Source organism: Cavia porcellus, unplaced genomic scaffold (assembly GCF_034190915.1).
Source record: "Cavia porcellus strain 051 isolate PalLab524CR breed Dunkin Hartley unplaced genomic scaffold, mCavPor4.1 scaffold_12, whole genome shotgun sequence".
Taxonomy (NCBI): domain Eukaryota; kingdom Metazoa; phylum Chordata; class Mammalia; order Rodentia; family Caviidae; genus Cavia; species Cavia porcellus.
The window spans coordinates 56,519,696-56,540,091 of record NW_026947495.1 but is presented as its reverse complement, the minus strand read 5'-3'; the positions used below and the strand labels follow the sequence as shown (position 1 = coordinate 56,540,091).

The window sequence follows — 20,396 nt, the reverse complement described above, 5'->3', positions numbered from 1 at the left end:
AAATGTGTTAGTTTCCTTAGAGACTTAGAGAAACCCAAAATTAAAACACTGAATTATGTTTCTATGAAGGATTTCTTCAGATAACACAGTGTCAAATACAGCTGCACAATTTTCTGGTGATTTCCCTTAATACCAGCAGCTTAATAGCAAAGGGAGATGTGAGAAGAGGTGACAACCCAAGAAAGAGTCATCATCTTGGTAACTGAACTCAAGGAATCCCTTGCTTTTGATAGCCACTGATACAACTAATATCTGAAGCTTCTAAATATCTGTTCTTATCTAGAATTACTTACAAAAGTGATTTCAGCCAGAATGACTTAAAACAGAATTCGAAAGGATCTAGAGCCATGCTGTTTTAGTTTGGACATGTATACCATAATCCTGTGGTAGGCAGTATTTGAGTATTTCCTATAGGAATAAATGAAGAAAATTTAGAAATGTTTAGATCCCCTTATTTCCAAAGCAGTGCATGATGTGTAATTAAAATTAACACTGCCAAATGTTAATGAGTTATATACATTCAAAAAGATGACTAAGTGCTATTTAACATTTTATTTGCTATTATTTTACTTTACATATTTAATGCTTATCTGTAATTTCTAGATTTATAAATCTTACATTTTTAACTTACCCTTAAACTAATTGGCAAAGTTCATAAAAATTCTTAGAGCAAGACTGTCTTTACATTAATCCTAAACATCCTTTGGGATCATATAGTTAGGTCACCTTTTCCTTCCTTCCAAGCATGGATTTACTGTAATCCTGGGAATCTTAATCTAGTGCAGCAGGTTTCCAGTTTTTGTTTGTGGCTCACAGTAAAGCGTATTTTACTTTAGCTTGGATATAACTGAAACAGAAGTGTCTTTTATAGCATTTCTTACCCTTCCTCGTAACATACATTCTGATGCTTCTTTTCAAAAAGAGCATACCTTCACCCCCAGGAAACTGATTTCAGACCACCAGAGCTTGACTGGCAATGTGAAAAAAATACCAGCCTGTTGTAGGAAGTGGCGGAAAAGGCATAAGGTTGTCTTGTCTTGAGATCCTAATCCTGTTTTCCAGTTACTGCGGGAAAGGGAAAAACAAACCAAACCAAAACAAAACAAAACAAAGCACAAACCACCACCACCACAACAAAAAACAAACTTTATTCTTCTCCAGAGCCTGTTTTCTCACCTGTCAAGTGAGGGACTTGCCTTGGTTTCCAAGTTGCCCTCCACCTTCAGCTTTGTTCTTGATCTATCTGGTTTTCTCTCCTAAGTGTCCAGTGAACAATTAAACCTATTCATGCTGTGACAATGCCCTCAGGTCCTGAAGCTTCATATTTATTCTGTAATTGTCTACTTGCAAAGCGCTAATAGGACACTTCCCTGCTATTCCCTCCTGCTTTTTGAATTCTTATTTGGATGCATATCTTCACATGTGTTAGTGGAAGTTGGAGAACTGAGATGTAACCCTGGGTTGTACATAGCTGTTTTGTGTTTTGTGGGAGCTTGCTTTCTTTATTCTTGGCTTTCAGTTTCCCTGACTTGAGAGTGTTCTAGACTGTAGATTAAGGCTGGAGAAGTGGTTTTGGGAGACATTTGCAACAAGGAGAGATGAATAACTTCTTAGCAGCTAGTTAAAGATGTTTGTTGACTTCCCTGCTGGGTGTTGGGCCCAGTGCTAATGAGCTACTTAGCACTTTCTCTGCTGCACCCTCCACTCATAATCTCTTCTTCTGGAGACTGGTAGAAATACTCTGCTATCAGTGGGGCTGTTTGTAGTGTTAGGCTATGGTATCTGGAGCATTCTGGATTGAACCCAACATGCTATGATCTGCAGGGCCAGTGGGCCACTGTAGTGAGACTTGAGTAGCATGTGACAGAGAGTTGTGGAGTTATGGAGAGGAAGCTCTTCTACTAACCTCTGGCAATAGTGCTCTCTTCAGAGCTGAGCTGTCAAAGGCGAGGCTTACTGAAACCTTTCCTCCAGGTTAGACCTATTTCACCATATAAGATTAATGAAACTTTTTCTGGTAAAGGCAGAATAAGTCAGAAGGGTAAGGCTGTGCTCTGGCTTGTGGGAAGTAGAAGAAAAGTGTAGCTACTGGTTGGAGTTGGGCGGACTGACTCAGATCCCAGCCCAGGTACTTAATAGCTGTGCAACTTTGGGCAAGTTTTCTGAGTCCCAGTTTTCTCACATATAACGTGAGGTTAATAGTGAAAATGTAAAGGATTGAAAGAGCAGAAGATTTCATAAGCAAAGTGCTCATGGTACTCTGGGTGGTCAGCATGTCAGTGTGTGGGGATTTTCCTCTCAGGAAAACAAGGTTGGCCATCTTGGATTTGGAGACTTTGCATTAGAGTATGTGGCATAGCCCCCAGATAAGAGGGCCAGAACTAATTAGGAAGCCATAGGGGAGGAGGACAGTGGTATGAACACTCATTCAGGCACTTCCTTGGTGTGAAAAGGCTTTGCTTTGCACCACACAGCATCACACTTTTTCAGCCCATGTATTAGGGAAGCTAATAATTGATCTTCCTTACTTCCTTACCACCCCCCAGGGTATTCATGAATAACTCATAAGGTGTTAGCTCAAGCAAAACTTTAGAGAGAAAGATAATCACATCTAGTACCCCCCCATATGTACAATCCTGAGCCCAGCTGATCATTGAGCTGATACTCAAATAGTTGAGTATTTATGTAATTAGAGAGGCATTTTTTGCAAAATCAAGATACCTTACCATGGTTTGTTTTTTGTTCTCTATGGAATATAAATCAGATTAGGACCTCTTTGTGCTTTGTCACAAATCATTGCTCATCTATATTTTGCCCTTACAAGATGTGGATAATGTTTCTTAGAAATTTGGCTGTGTTAGCTAATGATTACTAAGCCTTAGAAATAGGAAACTCATGAATGACGGGAGCTTTAGTAATTACACATTTGCATCATTTTGTGTAGCATCTTGGAAAATTGTGCTTTTAATGTGAGACCATCAGGATGCTTTCCACTTTTCTAACTATAGAGTACACTCTAAAGGGGTAATCTCTAAAGGAACTCAACTTAGATGAGTTGTCCTGTTGTAATAGAAATCCTAAAGTACTGTATCTCAGGCTGGGTTGTCTGGTGTGGGCTGATGTCAAAGAAGAACCCGTGATACTGTAAGCACACAGCAGTTAGAAACTATGAGGACCTGAGGGTAGCTGTGGCTTCTACTCAGGTTGTGTTCTTGTATCCTGAGACATACATTGTCTGGAAACATCCAGTTTTTTCTTTATTGCTACCTAGATAATTACATTAGCAGTTAAACGTCAAAAAAAAGTCAGTGGGCATGGGTCTAAAATATGGATGTTTATTTATTAGAGAGTGGCACAAATAGAAACTAGACAGTATGCCATTTAATAGTTTATATTGTCTTTGTTTCCTTTCAGGCAGTGGCGCTACTGCTGTGGTGCAGGCTGCACTGTGCAAACCCAGGCAAGAACGTGTGGCAATAAAGCGGATCAACTTGGAAAAATGCCAGACCAGTATGGACGAACTATTAGTAAGTAAAAGTGAAAAGTAGAAACCTTCTGCTCTTCTTAACCCATGAGTGTGTGGAACTGTGTGGGAGAAGAGTCGGGTATTGGTGGGTGGGTGTTCGTCTGTGTTGACATATGTATTTCTTGGGGAGCATCCCACACTGCTTCTTGCTCTTCTGGTTAATAATGTGTACCTATCCTGTTGTATAAGGTATACTGCACTTTGCTTTGACAACAGTGTTTTGCCTACTCTGCACAACCCTGAGGGTTTCAGTGTTTCCCTTCCATTGCGTATCAAGAGATCACACTTCATAGAATGACTTCAGGTCGTAGTTTCTGCTTGCAGTGTTGGATGATGAGCTTCTGGCTCTCAGTCTAGAATCCCTGGTACAAAAAAAAATTACCTCCTAAATTATTTCTTTTGTTGGGGGGACTTTTATAAATTAGAGAATTGCATACAAATGGGAGACATTTTTAAAAATGCATAGTAGCTTGCATTTGGCACTGACAAGTTTGTTTTTCTTACAAGGTAACTTGTATTTCTTATTGAAAATGAAATATGTTCCATGAATAACTGGAGCTTGTTGGTGTGGATATGACTGTAGTAGCATTGGTTGGTTGAAGGAACATTTGCTTTTGGCTTAACTGATTCATTATTAAATGAACAGCTTGGCAAATGGTTATTAGTTGCCCAGCAAACTGTGAAGGGTTTGAGAGTTTAATCTCATAAATATAGTTGTGGTTCTGCCTGCCAGTTTTCTTTATTTTTTTTTCCCTTTTGGCCATTTATTTGAGGATAATATAAAACTACAGTGGAGGACTTAACTGATTGGTTATTCCAACACTAATCCCAGTGAAAATATTAGTCCAATAGCTCCATACAGGCCTCAAAGTATAATGGCAGTTGGCTCTAAATAAAGAAGCCTTTTGTTATACTCTACATTGGGAATGGAGTATCATTAACAAGAGCTTTTTGTCTTTACTCAGAATATAGCTTTTATTTCAGGCTAATTACAGTACACTATAGAATAAATTAAGGACAAGGATAAAACTGTACTTTTCCAGATCTGTTTGGCTTTTCATTTTAAAGTAGGCACACAATGTATAGATTTCACTGGCATGGAAGCAACAGCTTGCCAATTACAATTTAGATTAAAGCAAGGGTTTCCACATATTAATGTTAATTTTTAAAATTTGCATACATTTACTTTTTGCTCCCCTGAGAATTGTAGCTGTGCTTTGTGCTTATGGAAATTACTACTGCTTCAAGCTGTTTGTTCCTTGCCCTCATGGTGACCAATAAAATTGTGCCTTTGTCATCCAACCAGTTTTCAAGGGCTCTTTCCCTGGATGTCCCAAAAAAGTATTGAACAAACTTTGGGATGAGCTCTCTCCTGCCTCTGCTGCTAACTTGTTTTTTAACTTTAGTTGAATAATCAAACAGCTTTGGGGTATTTTAAGAGCGAATTTACTTGGAAAATAGTTAAGATTTCTTTAGGAGTCCTCAAATCATGTGGCTATATGTATGTGTAATTTTTATTTTTTTTAAGTTCAGAATATATGTTAAACTTATGTACTGTTTGGAAATGCCACTCAAGAACTTGGTGTTAGGGTTTTATTGTGGTGCTTAGTTGGAGACCCCAGCATCGTTTGGCTGCCAGCAGAATATTTATACAGAAATGTCTAGAGTTTGTGTGCACTTTCTGGGCTGGGCTGATGCAATGGTCTCTGGTCTCTATCAACTTGCAGTTGCCCAGAGCTTTCATACTTGCCCTTTGCTGGCTTTGCATTATCAGCTGCATGGCCTGGTAGCTGTGTAGTGGTTCCTTTGGGGGTCAGCAGGGAGACCCTCATTCTTGTCTCTTTTCCTGGAACCAGTAAGCAAAGCATTGCCATTTGGAGGTACTCACAACTGCTGTCTAAGGCTTGGTGCTTCCATGACTTGTGTGGTTAGTTCCATTAGTCTGATTTATTACTTAGCCTATTAGTGGTGGTTAATTTATTTCCTTCATCTTTTTTTTCCATCTGTAATGCTAGTGATTGAGCATAGTATCTGCAGAGTTAGTTATTGAAAAGGGTACTAATTTAAAAAGTTTCTTGCTTTGATCTTAACCTTGAGCTTTTGACATTTTAATGTCTTGCTTTATTTAAAGAAAGGAGGAACAGCTATGGTTCTTTAAGGTATACTATTCCCAGGTCTTTTTCAAACAAAAAGTAACAGAATTTATCATATAGTCTGCCTAAGGTGGCCAGGCTTTTGTGGTTGTTTATTGACACGTGAAATTGTGTGGAGCAAAGTTGCTGTCAGCCTTTCAACTTTGAATACTGATGTTGCTTGCACTTTTATTGTTTCTGCGGGTTTGCATTTTGGCAGTGTTGGGAGATCTGGTTTCCTAATAATCCTTTAATTCCATGAGTGTGTATTATTTACAGGTCAGTACACTGCATCACCTCACACATTGTGCCATATGTTAACTGGAAACCATTGTTCTTAGAAGAAACAATGGCCACTGGGATCTTTTATCTTGTGAGAATATTATGTCACAGAAGTCACAATCATCAACTATTTGGTGACCACAGGACTATTTGTCACTCCTGATAAAAGTGTATAGCCTCCTGACCTCTACTCTGTGCTGCATTCCTCCACCTTCCTTTTTCCTCTACCATCCTTGTCCCATGGTAAGAGGGATTCTGTGTATAGAACCTGGATGTGATGGCACACAAGATTTGGACAGTTGGCCCTAGGCTCTGCTTCTTTGCATAGAATATTCCACTGTGACCACTGAGTCGGTTCCAGGTTTTGCTGGAGAAGAATCCAAGTCCTCATGGTTTCTGAAGCAAACTGCTAATTATAGTGCCATCCGCTCTGAGAATGAAAGGAGGAAAAGAAACGATTAAGAAGATCATTGATACTAAATAATTGCTGATTGAAGTTTATACTGTTGAACGAGTACTGTGAGAATTTCTGAAATTTAAGCTAGTTACAGGTCTAAAGTATACTAACTTATTTGGCAAATAAAATTTTTATGTGTGCTTAGGCCCATAAAATGGATGAACTTTAGATGGAAGTACAAGGCTGTATGCTCCCCCCCAAAAAAACCTTTAAACAGCAATTAGATTAGAACATTATAATGGCATGATGTGAATAGCATTCAGTGAAGTATTGCTGGTCTATTTTGTATATTCCTGAGCATCCCAACATGGATCCTCTGATAATTTCTGAGATTTGTTAATCCTTATTAGTTGTTAACCACACCATGATAGTTTAAATGAGTAACCTTAATTAACTTAACACCCACTGGGAGATATTTACAGTTTTGGAGCAGGAACTGTTAATTCCATAATTACTAAACACTGCAAATGCCAGACACTAAGCTAAGGTGATGGGAAAACAAAGAGGGAGCCCATTCCTTGGACTTCCATGGATTAGTAAATGAGTCTCTATACTTATGCAGGATTGGCAAGAGTTTTTTTTTTTTTTTTTAATTTTGTTTAAGGAGAAAAGAAAAAAAAAAGCAGAAAAAGGGTACAAGTTATACAGAATTTCAGAAAAAAAACAAACAGTATGAAATCACTAGTTAATGGATTACATGTTGTCATCTTAGAAATATTTGTTCAAGTTACAAAATTAAAGCCTATAAAGTGGACATTCAAACAGTGAGACTGCAAACAGTTCTGTTCAATGATCCAACAAAACTCAGTAATACCATTATCTATCTTATACACTTAAATATACATGCAGTTACATCCTTTAGAGCACTTTCTTTTCCTCTCTTTCGTACAATGACTCTTACACATTTTGGGTTTTATTGCTCCGACACTTCTTATTACTTTTTTGGAAGAGAGTAAAACCAAATGTGACATAACAGAACAGAGTCGGTCAAATCAAAAGGGTGCACATAATAGATAATGTAAAAACATAATACAAGGTGATCAACAATGGTTACCATAATGCCTCCCGCTATCTCAAATATAATTGCTTATATCATCAGTTATAATAAAATTGAGCAAAACAGTAAAGAACGAAACCAACAAAACCAAAATATTGGCGACATTACAGGTCTTCAAAAGTAGGTAATTGTCAACAAGAATGGGCGTCACAATGAATCTCACTATCTTCACAGCTGTTGCCTAAACTTTCGAACCTGATACTATCAAGCAAAACAGAATAGAAGAACATCAGTCAAAACAAGATGGTGATTGGCAAGAGTTTTGAGCTACAGATATCTTTCTGCTCTGTTTCATTTGCCTGGAAATGATTTGGCATATCGGTATCCGGATTGCTATTCTCTAATGTATCTCCCATTGTGAGAGTCCTTGCTCTCTAGTAGAAATTTAAGGCTTGCTAAGTGAGTCTGAAGCACTGTCTTGCAAACTAGTATATTCTATGTACAGATGGCCTTGAGGTTTCTTGAAAGAGCTTGATTCTCTGAGGCTTGTGGTCAGCCTCAAAGGTTAGAGATGCTACTCTAGGGCACATTTGACTTCCTTTAAAATCTATTACATGAATGAAGAATTAATCAGTTTTTTTGAAGTCATCCATCTTTTTAGGCAGTCACATAAACTGGACAAAATAAATTCCATAAATATGACATGGTCCTTTTTATTTACCTGAAAGTCCACTTTTCTAACCTGTAGGGTCTCTCTCTCTTTTAATTTAGGGCTTGATAGAAAATTTGGGTTTATCATCATACTTGAATTTTTTGAACTTGAGACTTAAACCTCATGACTCCAGACATGTTTCTGTGGAATTTTAGTTTGTCTTTGGTACCTACTCAAATAAACTCAGCTTCATGTTCACATCCTTACACTTATAACAATATAATCAGAACTTACAGTTTACTTCTTAGGATAGAAGAGCTCACTTATAGGAGAAATCACAGCCCACTGTCCAGACAGGTACTTGTTTCTTTTAAAAGAAAGGAAGGAAGAAGCAAAGGAAGGGAGAAAGAAAAATAGTAAATAATTACATTATGAAGTTATGTAATGATCATTAAAATATTTTAGCTTGTGTTGGATGGCAGATATGAGCCAATTCATTTCAAAGCAACAAGGACTATACAAAGTCATGAGTTGAACATTGGTAGAGGAAAAGAGCTTCGTGACTTCCTGCAGAATTCCTCAGGAGCACTTTTGAAGAATGACTTTTACTTCTGGTCCTTAGTCTTCTCATTCTTTTAAGGGAGAATTATGTTAGATAACAAAAATTTTCTTAGCAAAATTCTCTGATCATGTATATTTAAAAATGATTTTTAAAAACAAAATCCCTTTTTAAATTTATTTCAACAAAAGACTAATTACTAGCAAACAATGCTTTATTCAGAATTTAGGATCGAACCAAGTAACTTGTAGTGTGACAAAAATCTGTGAAATCATAGATTTGGGAACACATTATCTGGTCTTATATGCATAATAAAATTGCCTTGAAATGGACAATTTGCACTTCTGATATTTGCTCATTTCTTCCTGTATCCTCTTGATTACTTGCTCTGTCTCTCTGACAAAATGTATAGATTAATCAAGAGAATTTTTTCTTCAAAACCAGGTTTCTACTCTGATTTTGATTTCTCCTGTGGTTTTATTATTTCTTCTTTTTCTTGATCTCCTGTGCCTGTCCATTCACCCACCCTTTCTTTTCCTTTCCCTGCATCCCTCGCCTCCCTTCTATTCCCCTCTTCTCTTTCTCTTCCTGTCCATCGTTCCTCTTCTTATAGGAATGAGTTAGCTATGATTTGTAGGTTATTTTGGAGAATAAAGTTCTAGATATTTACATAGTTTAATGATTACTTGAAGAATATTTATCCCTTACTATCTGACACAGGCAATTTTAAATGCAGTTATTTGGTAGCCTCTGAGCATTTCCTTTGTTTGGAATCCCCCACTTTATATTTGAAATTTAAAGAAACAAAATAAAACAAAATCCCAATACTTCATTTGCCGTACTTTAGTAAATCTTTGGAGTTATATTGATATTTTTGCAAAACATGTCTATGGTAGAATATACTAGCGTAAAAGCTTCTGGCTTTTAGGTTGAAATCTACACAGTATAATTTTTGTTTGAGTTCTTGTGTGCATTTTCTTTATTGCATGTATGAAAGTATTTTTCCATTCTTTTTGAACTTAAGAATTTTCTAGTTAGTTAATTAATTATTCATATCTCAGCCCATTTCTCATGTGTGGGAACAAATTGCCTTTGGTTGTTTGTTGTAATCTTTTATCCCAAGGGTTTATCATTAAAATACAAGTGTACTTCACTGAATGTAATACTATTTTGAGCATTTCAGCTCTCAGCAGTATGTTTTGTACTTCCATTTGTCTCTACCACTTAGATTTGTAATTATGTTTGCATGATTTAGTGTTTTTGTTTACTCAAGTATAGTCTAATTGAGGACAGAATTAGAAATGGAAGAGTTTCAGCTTTTTTGAACACATGAAAACATTTTTAAGAAATTAGAGAATAAATAATACAAAACAAATTTAGTCTTACAGTTCTTATATTAATTACTTTTATACTTATATTTTAGCTCTCATATTAGACTGGGACAAAATACCCAGTATTCACAATTTAAAGGAGGAAAGATTTATTTGACTCACGGTTCTGGGGGTCTCAGTCCATGGTTGGCATCTTCCAAGGCAGAAACAATATGACAGAAGGACATTGTGGAGAAAAACTTGTTTCTTGGCAGCCAGGAAGCAGAGAAATAAAAGAGGAGTTAGGGACAAGAATATACCCTTTTTGTCATTTTCCTGGAGACCTGTTCCTTGGGCCTCAATGAGACTTTTGGGAAACATTAGAGCTAAATATAACAGTTCTCTAACAATTATATTAGTTTAAGAATATGTGTAATTTCATTAGAAATTAATTTTTATTTTGGGAGCACCAGATTTAGCATTTATACCATAGGTTTTCCAGATATCCTAATTGAATTTACTTTTAAGTTCTTTTATACAGTTAGAAATAGCTAAGTTTCATGCTGTTCTTTTGAAAAAACAAGCAAAGATGAGCATTTTGAAAGACTGACTTTCTTGAGTTTGTGTATTCTCAGTAACAGAGGCTTTATACACACTTATTTTCAGAGTAGAAAAAATGCCAAAAACATTTCAGATTGAGAATTACATCTTATTGTTTTTCTTATTTTTGTTGCTTTTTTTCTTTTTACTTTTTCTTCTTTTACAGACGGGTCTTACTTGTGACTGGCCTTGACCTCAGGATCTTCATCTCAGTCTCCTGAATAGCTGGGATTATTGGCATGGGCCACTGCAGCTGCCTTGTGTATATCTTACTTCTTTATATCTCACTTTTGTCATCCTCACATTTCTGGAAAATGTTTGGAGTGAGACGGACAGATGCTTTTGTCCTTTGCTGTATTATCTTTCCTCTTGTTTTGTTTGATTTTTTTCCTGCAGTGAATTATGCTGCTGCTGCTCCAGGAAGACTGTGCATTGCTGAGGAGGCAGGGTGAAGGGACAGGAGTTGACTTTGCTACCTTGGCATGAGCTTGCGCCCTGGCAGAACCCCCATGGCTCATAGCACCCAGACACGGGGCAGGAAACAGTACAAGAAGAAAAAGACATGTTTCTTCTCTTGTTCACAGTGATTTGGTGATGAAGCCAAATACACCAGCAGACTAGAAATTGGCCTCTTGCTTTCCAGCAGTACAAGTAGGCTGTCTAGAAAAATTCTTCCTGGTTCTGCTTTGCATGATAGGTTAGTGGACTTTTTTGAGTACCGCAATTAAATGATCTAAAAGCAGTTGTGGACAGCTGAGTCTGATTCTGATACTATTATATATAAGGGATATGTATCAGACATGAGTGTTATTGTTTCTTGAAGAGTATTTTTAATCAACTTTGAAAAGTAACCCTTTACTGTGTTTTGGTTTTTTTTTTTTTCCCCCCTTCCTTTTAGTACTAGGGATTGAATCCAGGGCTTTTGCACTGAGGTACATCCCAAGAACTGTTTCTGTTGTAAGTGTCTTAGTAAGCCACTAAGTTGCCTAAGCTGGGCACAAACTTGTCATCCTCCTCCTTCAGCCTTCTGGAGTTCTGGGAGTTTTCTTACAGTATTTCAGTTTCGCTTTTCTTTAGAATAAAATAACTATACCAAAAGCTTCTACATTTCCAAGTAAGATTTTTTTTTCCAGTTTTTGCAGTGTCCCTATTTTGTGACCCCATAACCAAAAGCAAGCCCTGGGATGTACATTCTATTCTGTGTTCTGTTAGCAAGAAGATGTTTTACTCATTGTGATTTCCTGGCTGCCTCTGAGGGATTTTTCTGTCATGATACTTTACGCTATATATGCTCAGAAACTCAGATACCAAGGCACATGAAAATACTTGCAGAGCTGGCGACATTTGTTGATTCATTCATAAATAGTACAAGACAGAATATTTGACTTATTGTTCCTTGAATAGGTTTTTCCCTTTTGGTACTTTTTCCTAAAAGAGAGATGAGTCTGCGGCCTAAATAGTCTGTCTTTTATAATTAAAATAAAATCTTACAGTCATATATTTCATGTTTAAAAATGATAGTCCAGAAAAGTACAGTGTTCTTTTTTTTTTTTTTTTTTTTTGTCTTTTTCAGTTTTTTATCGGTAGGGGATTAAACTCACAACTGCCTGCTTGCAAGGCAGGCGCTTTTGCCACTGAGCTAAATCCCCAGCCCCTAGTACAGTGTTCTTTTAAAAGCTTTGTTAATCTTCTTCTATTTCTTTGCTGTTATTCAAAATCACTAAAGTTTATTTTTATTTATTTATATTCAATCCCACTACTTACAAGATTTGTTAATTTATGAAGACTAAGTAGCTTTTCTTAATGAGGCTGATTTTGTGGAAGATTGGGGTAGTGTGTGTGAATTTCACTAGTGCTTTTATTTAACTCAGTTACCCCCATATCATTTAAGGAATTATGTGAATGCTTGAAGTGGGTTGTATATATTTTAAAGATACTGTGTATTTGGTTATCTTTTGCATTTGAAAATACATATTTTATTTATTTATTTTTTGAAAATACATATTTTATTTGACAGTATTTGTAAATTGTGGGTAATATGTATATGTGTATTTTTTAGATTAAATTGCAGTGTGGAAATGTGTCAGAGACACTATCTCATTGGAAGAAAAGTGCATCTCAGTGTTTAGCTCAGAGTAGTTCACAGCCTTAGCTGCATTATGAGGGTCACCTGGGAGCCTTTGGCCATTTTTGTTCTCAGGCTGTATGCTAAACCCATTTATATCAGCCTCCTTGGCCCGGGGCCAGGCATTGGTATTTTTAAAGTTCCCCAGTGATTTCAGTGTGCAGCAAAGATTGATACTCACTGCTTTAGATAGAATTAGAAATATGTACTTACCTCCTCAGATTAACTGTGCATAGTGTGGGAGCTTAAATAGCTTTGATTTCTTAACTAGAACTAAATAGAATATTTTTCCACCATTATCAGATAAAGAATTTATTTGGGATTTACATAAGTTGCAAAAATATGCTAATTTGGTTAAGTATGGCTTAGTATTTTGAATCTAGAATCCATTTAAATGCTTCCTTTTCAGTAACAAAATCTCCTTTCCTTTTATTTCATTGTATATCTCATGGTTTCAGAGACAAAAGAAACCAGGCTTTAAGTTTTTAAAAAATTCTTACACCGCCAAATTTGTATTTTTTTTTTGTGTGTGAACACCTTGCGTAAGTATATATTTAGTAGCTTTTTTATTCCAAAAGACTTTGAGGCTACTTACCAGGATAGGTGCAGTATTACAAAATAGTAGAAGTTAAAAGCAGAATGCAACCACTTGGAAAATATGGATGGGAGCAGTATAGACCAGAGGGGAGCTAAAAACTCATGACCTGTCTGAACATGGATACATATACTCTATCCCAGCACTCTGGGAGGCTGAGGTAGGAGGATTGCAAGTTGGAGCCCAGTGTTGGCAGTTTGGCAATTTAATGAGACTTTGTCTTTAAAAAATTTTGGGAGGCTAGGGATGCAGCTCAGGGTGGAGGATGGAGTTTGTTCCTCAGAACCAAAAAAAAAAAAAAAAAGAAACAGAGACCAAATAATCCAGCCTTACATTACAGAAAACTCCTTGAACCAGAAGGGTTAATCACCTGTCACATCACCCTTCTCTGTGAAGTAAGTATATGCTTATGCATATCCTACTAGAAAAAGGTGAACACTCATCTCTGTCTGTCTCTCTTTGCCCTCAGGCCAAGTTAGGAATTGGGGAAATTTCAGATTACTGATTGGAGTTTGAAACACTAAATTAACTTAACATTTGTGTTATATGCCAGGCATTTCATTCCGGAGTCATTTCACAGTATTTCTCTACAGAAAGGGAAAGTGAAGTGAAAAAAGACTGGGTAACCTGGTTGGGTGATCAAGCAGGTTCGGTTTTTACTTCTTCAGAACCAGCCATAATTTAGTGTAGCTTTTCTTAACAGAGTTCTTGGAGGATCAGGTCTTTTTTTTTTTTTTTTCCTTTAATTTTTAATTTTTATTTTTTTCAGGTCTTTGTTAATACTACTTCTTGTTTGTCCATTATACTATTTATAAAAGTAAGATTTTAGGGAGAGAGCAAAGGCTATAAAGCAATATTAAAAATCTCATAAATATTACACTTCATGTCTTTTCCTCCATCTTCAGAGGGTGATTTCTCTATAAACCGTTCATATTTCTAGGGTAGGATACATTAAAAGAGCCATCTAAGTGACCCATACCACCTTATGGTTTGCAAAGTTTGCTGCCTGCCACAGGAGCAGAGTGTGGGTGTCCTTTGATACTTCCCTCCCCATGGGCCCAGCAGAGGGTTCACTGTGGTGGTTTGTTCACTTTCAGGGGTGGGTCAGGCACTTACTAGCTCCCTCATTTTAGGTCGGCGTTTCCACTGTTGTGAAATTTCACTTGTGATGTGTTCCAGAAGAAGCCATGTGAGCAGAGATTAAATCGTGTGCCATAGCTTGATTTGGCACTCAATCATGTCTCGGACTTATTTATTTATCTGGACTTCTAAGGGAGCTGTGTGTGAGATTCCTGGACTACAGTTTTGGCAGATGTGTTGCCTGGTTATCACATTTCTCTGATTCCTTCCACCTTTGACCTCCTGTTTTCCATCTGTGTGAATTTATCCCCTTGTCCTGTGTCACGTTCAAACCAATATAAACATACACTCGCCCTTATTTTCAGCCTTGCTTCCTGCCCCTCTCTCAGGTAAGCTTTGGCCTGTTCTCCTCCCCAGTCCTTTTACTCCTTTTGCTTTTTGTGTTTTTCCTCTCCCCTTTCTCCAGCCCCTGCAGCTCCCTCTTTTTCTCCAAAGCTCCATCTACTGCTTTGCCACTCTGGGTCTGGCTCCTGACTCACAGCATCAGCACCACTTGGAGACTGTTAGAGATGCATGTTCTCAGGCCTCGCCCCAGACCTTCTGAGTTGGAAGTTCAGACACTCACTTCTGTGTGAATTGTGGTCTGGCTTAAGGGAACTAGAACCCATTTTTCCCTTGGGCAGATTTTGATGAAAAGTCTACATCAGCTTGCTCATTTTTGGGCAATATTTTAGTTATTTTTGGAGATAAGAATGATAAGCTCTAAGAATGATAAGATAAGATAATATTTGGGTATAAATATTTTTTTCCCTATCCATTGAATGAAGTTAGGGCCTTGGGAAAAAGCTGGACAATTTAGTTGATTTTGTTACAAGGAGAGAATTAAAATACCAACCTGACCAGTGTTTTAAAAGTAAATGTAAGGTGTCTTTTTAGGGAATAGGGGGCTGAAACCCAGGGCCTCATGCATGTTAAGCACATTCTGTGCCACCACCCCATTTGCTGTACCTCTGTTCTGTAGGAGATCATTTTGTAAAAAGAATATTTGATTCAAGAAATGCTTACATTTTACAGGTTTTACTTTTTTTATACCTCTCTAGAAGGCAGCTAAACTAAAGGTTAATATATAAACTAAGGGTTAGATAGGCTTATGGAGGACCTCGATTTTTTTCTTTAAATGTATTTCTGTCCCGTTTTTGGTTTATTGATTACACAGGTCACGTCCTAGTGCAGAGTGACACGGGTTCTTCCTGGAGGCAGGTTTCATAAGGTCCTTAGGCATCAGTGGCTCCGCTGTGTGGGAAGACCGCGATGTGTCAGGCATGGAGTGGGAACTAGAGCTAAGGACTCCCGGCCAGGCACAGAATGACTGCAAAGTGCACAGAAGAGTGTGGGGTGATCTGCCTTCGTCTAACGCAGATCCGCTCCCAGGTTCCCTACCCCTCTTCTAATCTGTCTTTACCTTGCAGCTAGGGAAGGAGCATTATCTGTGACATTCCCTACCCTGTTTTAAGAATTTGGTAAGTTGTACACATAGGTTATCTAGATGAGTTGAACCCAGACACAGAAGTAGACCGATGTACAATTTGCCCCTTTGTAACGTCAGAGAACCTGATATTCTGGGTAGCTAGGAAGTGATACTAGAGCCATCTAAATGTGAAGGTTAAAAAATTGTGTTTTTCCTAACTTTGACCTGACCTTGTTTTGCCATTCCTATGAAGAACATCATTTACTGTATGTTTTGATTAATGATTTAAAAGTTTGGAGCTAGGGAGGTAGATATGCAACACTTAAATTGAACATAAGATGGTGAAAATTTAGAGCACACCTCCATTCAGGACACATTTTTCTCATTTCTGTGGTCAGTGGGGACATCTTTTCTAGCCATATCCTTTCAGCTGCTGTAGACTATCCTAGCTGACTGTCCCCTTACTGAGTGGATACTATTGTCTGAAAATAGGTATGGACTGGACAATGTTCTGTTTCTTCTTCAGAAGCATGTCATGGTATCAGAACCTGGTACCACAAACAGATGGAAACTGGACCTCAGGTTCCAGATCTTGTTTAAGTGAATGTAGTTGTCAAATTGAAAATTGTCAGTTCTAGAATTTGCATCATCAATTAAGTAAATGAGCCAAATGATAAAGAGAAAACATGTGTATCATGAAAAAATAGAAAAGTAGTGTATTTTTTAGGAGTTTGCTCATGGTAGGAAGCATTTTAAATAAACGTGTCCTATATTAAGGCATTGTATGTATTACCTGCTGTGGTATTCTGGCCAAGTTATCTGGCACATGGAATTTTCTTAGTAATTTGAGGATTAGGTAGTACTAGATATACTAAGATAATAACCCAAGTTTGAATGTGCTGGTCAAGTACCTGAGTTAACTCGAAGTTAACTAAAAGTTCATTATAATTGAAATTATTTGTAGGATGTATAAATGCACTTTTCTTTGATGGTGAGTACATAATAGCGTGCATGAGACTGCTTTGATGATGTAGGATGTTCTTGTGGTTCTGGGGTAGCACTTTGAAAGTGAGTTGTGATGGTCGGGTACCTTTAATTGACAGTTAGCATGAGTCTGCAGTTTTATAGGAGTCATCTGGCATTGCCTTTAAACAGCAAATCAAAACCAATGTGAACTTGAGCAGAAAAAAATACGCTTTATGGAAGGTTTCCTTTTGTTTCATTTCAGAGCTTTGTGTTTTTTTAAAATGTCTTTATAAAAGACTTTTTGCTATATAGCAATGCTTCCAAAATGTGGCCCATACAATTTTATTTTTCTACTATGATAATGTTTTATAAATAATTTATCTACTGTGGGAATTCTCAGAGCTTTTGACATTACTAATATTCCTAGTGATTCAGAGTGAGTTGCAGTATCTGAAGTTTCCCAAGGTTATTTTACTTTACCTCACCTACTCCCATCCTTTTTATTCTGGAGGAAGTATCTCCCATGGAAGATAGTTTTGGAAATGATAGTCTAGAATTTTCACATGCATTTTCTCACTACCCATCATAGCACTCCTAAGAAGCAGAGACAGCTTTTCTGTCTCCTTTTGGTTGGGAGAAGAGATAAGATTCTCCCAGAGTTTAGGCTGGTGCCAGGACCTAGTGTCCTAGCAGCCCACCCAATTATTGCTCTGACTATTGAGGCTTTCGGTTGAGGTAGCAGGCACTTCTTCGAAAATAGCAGATCTGTTTGCTGGTAGAGTAGGTGTTATCTGGGTGATAGGCTGATCTGAAGTTCCTTGTCCTATGGCTAATCCATAGGCTGCTAGTGTGTAGGGGACTTCCAAATTCTAATTTTAGTCAATTGACAACATTGAGAGTCTTTGTGGAACTTCTTTGAAGCCATGTCTTAAGTACCTCCCCTGGTGTAGGGGCAGAGCGATATAAATAGAAACCCAGGGTGAAACATGGATGACTAACATTGTAAAATCATCACAGTCTTATCTGTGGCTGACAAGTGTAAGATCTTAGGTGCTTATCATGTACAATGTACTTGATAAAATGTACCCTACTGTATCCTTATGAAAGTGCTACTCACATTTACTTATGCTGACTTTGCCTCCTTCTCATAAACAAAGGCTGGGGCCCAGATTGGCCTAATTCATCACTTACTTTTAGAAATCTGCTAACCTCTGTAAGTATGAAGTATATCTCATACCTACTGGGCATCCTGAGAAGGATGCCCCTGCTCTTACACACCACTGTGCTGCTAAGATAGTTGCCCTTCAGCCCCCTCTGCACTTGCCACACTTTAAATAAATTTGAAATGCCCACTGTACCATCCTTGACTTCCTCCTTTGTTGCTAAGAACTCTACTTCTCCATTCTTCACTGCAGTGAGGGCAAGGATCTGAACAGAGGCTTCCCCCTGCTGGATGTAGCACTGGTGTGCTTTTTTCTTTCAGTATTGAGGACTGAATCTGTGCAGGGCAAATGCTTGACTGAGCTATATCCCCAGCCCCTTTAAACAGTTTTATTTTGAGACTAGGTTTCACTAAACTGCCCAGTCTGACCTTGAACCTGCAGTGCTCCTGCTGTATTCTTTTGTCTCCCCTCATTCTCCCAGTTGCTGCCCACCCATGTTTTTGAATAAGAGTTATTTATGTGCTTAACTGTAGTTCACTTGCATTTTGCCTCCCACTTTGTGCCCTGTGGGACTGTGTCATGTTTTACTTTTTTTTGGTTTTTGCAGAAAGAAATCCAAGCCATGAGTCAGTGCAGCCATCCCAATGTAGTCACCTATTATACTTCTTTTGTGGTAAAAGATGAACTTTGGCTGGTCATGAAATTACTGAGTGGAGGTAAGTGGGTTTTGTTATGGTTTGTTTATTTTCTTTTTACCCCCCCCCCTTTAGGATCTAGCATATTGAATATTGAATAAAAATTCAAATTTGACCCCTCATTCCTGTGTTTGAGTTTTAGATGGTTTAGTCTTGCAACAGAATAAGGGCTAGATTTCTTTATATTGATATTCAAAGCCTGTCATACTTCGTCTTAACTTCCTGGAATATCTGTGTCCCCTTCCCCATGTATGACGTACCTGAACTTCTAGGCCCCCAAAACCTTACGGCATCTGATGTCTCTAGGCCCTTCCCTGTGCTTCTCCTCAGCCATAGGTGTTCTTCTGCGTGCTCAAGCTCCAGAAGGGCTCCTCCACAGGGTACTACTTCCCCTCCCTCCTTTCCTCCCCTTCTTTCCCTTCTTCTGCACTGGAGTTGGAGCCCAGTGCCTTATGCGTACTGAGTGCTCTACCACTGGGCTACCAGCCCAGTCCTTTCTTTTTATTAAACACCTTTTAAAAACATTGTTGAAGTCCTTAACACATCACAATAAATGAAGTCATTTATTTATTAGTGTTAGAACTTTCTGTGTTGAGGGATTTTTTTATACTTATGCTGTTCACTTTCTGCTAGTACATGTGCCTCTCGAGCAATTTGGCAAGTGTGGCCAAGGAACTGAGTTTCTATTCTTACTCAGCTCATTTCAATTATCTCATTTGCAAGTGGCTACCATGCCGGACCTTGGAGATTTAGAGTGTGGACATCGTGAAAAAAAAAATTCTCTAAGAAGCCTGCCATCCAGTGGTACTCATTTGACATGGAGAGACGTGTGTGATAAATTATTTGCTTATAGACTTGATCAGAAGTGGTGCTATTCTCATCCTGTTGTACATGGCAGGGGAAAGTAACTTTCCCCTCTAGCCTTAGATTCCTCAAGTTATGTAAGTCATTGTCAATTTAATGTACGAGGTCCTTCCATAGTCATATATTTAATTTAAAAAAAATTTTAACATCTCTAACAGAGAGAGAATGACTTAATGTCTAGATCATGTTCAAGACAGTTCCCTTTCTTTATGTCATGGGAACTGACAAAATCTCTGAGTGGCTTCGTATCTCAGGTTTTCAGAAACTACACCAGAGTTTAAGGTAGTTATGCAACTTGCCCAAGGTCATAGACATAGGAGGAACTGTTGGTGGTAGAATTTGTGACTGGAGGAATAAAAACTATGCTACATTGCAAATAATCACCTTTGTTTTACAGATCCAAAAGTTGAAGCTTAGAAAGCTCAGTGGTTTCCTTAGCAAACCTACATCTCTCCTGTGTCAGGGTTCCAGGGTATCACTCGCTATAATTGTTAGAATAGGTGAAGTGTGGTTTAGGAGCAGAGGAGAATGATCCGTGGTGCCGGGCAAAGCCAATACTGGTGCAGCTGAATTCTTGGTAAAGAGCCCATTTTAATCTGTAGCCCCAGTTTCAGTTAAGGCTCAGTCATTTTAATTAACTCTTTTTTTTTTGAAGAAACTCTGTTGGCTCAAGCAGAGACCCTGAAATGAGATGACAAAGGCCTTGTAATTGGCTTGGGTCTGCATGTGTCAGTCTCAGTAGGGAGCTCAGAGAGCTTAGTTCTGGTCTCTTCTCTTCCAGCTCTCCTCAGTCTGTTAGTCTTTGTTTTCTTGAGTGCCTACTCTGGTTTTAATTAAAAGGGAAAGAAAAAGGAAAACAGGGCAGAGTTGAAGTATTGTTTTGAGAGTTGGAGCCTGCTCCTTCTTTCTGAGCCTGCTTTGCCAA

General features: G+C 38.0%; 1 protein-coding gene across 3 annotated transcripts in view; it reads left to right on the top strand.

The window, feature by feature from the left end:
• Stk39 (serine/threonine kinase 39) overlaps positions 1-20,396 on the top strand; it is a 273,681-nt gene that overhangs the window by 51,011 nt on the left and 202,274 nt on the right. For all 3 annotated transcript variants that reach the window (XM_063259208.1, XM_063259207.1, XM_063259209.1), the window contains exons 2-3: positions 3,415-3,527; positions 18,520-18,628. In XM_063259208.1, the coding sequence (XP_063115278.1) occupies positions 3,415-3,527; positions 18,520-18,628 (222 nt within the window). The remainder of the gene's footprint in view (positions 1-3,414; positions 3,528-18,519; positions 18,629-20,396) is intronic.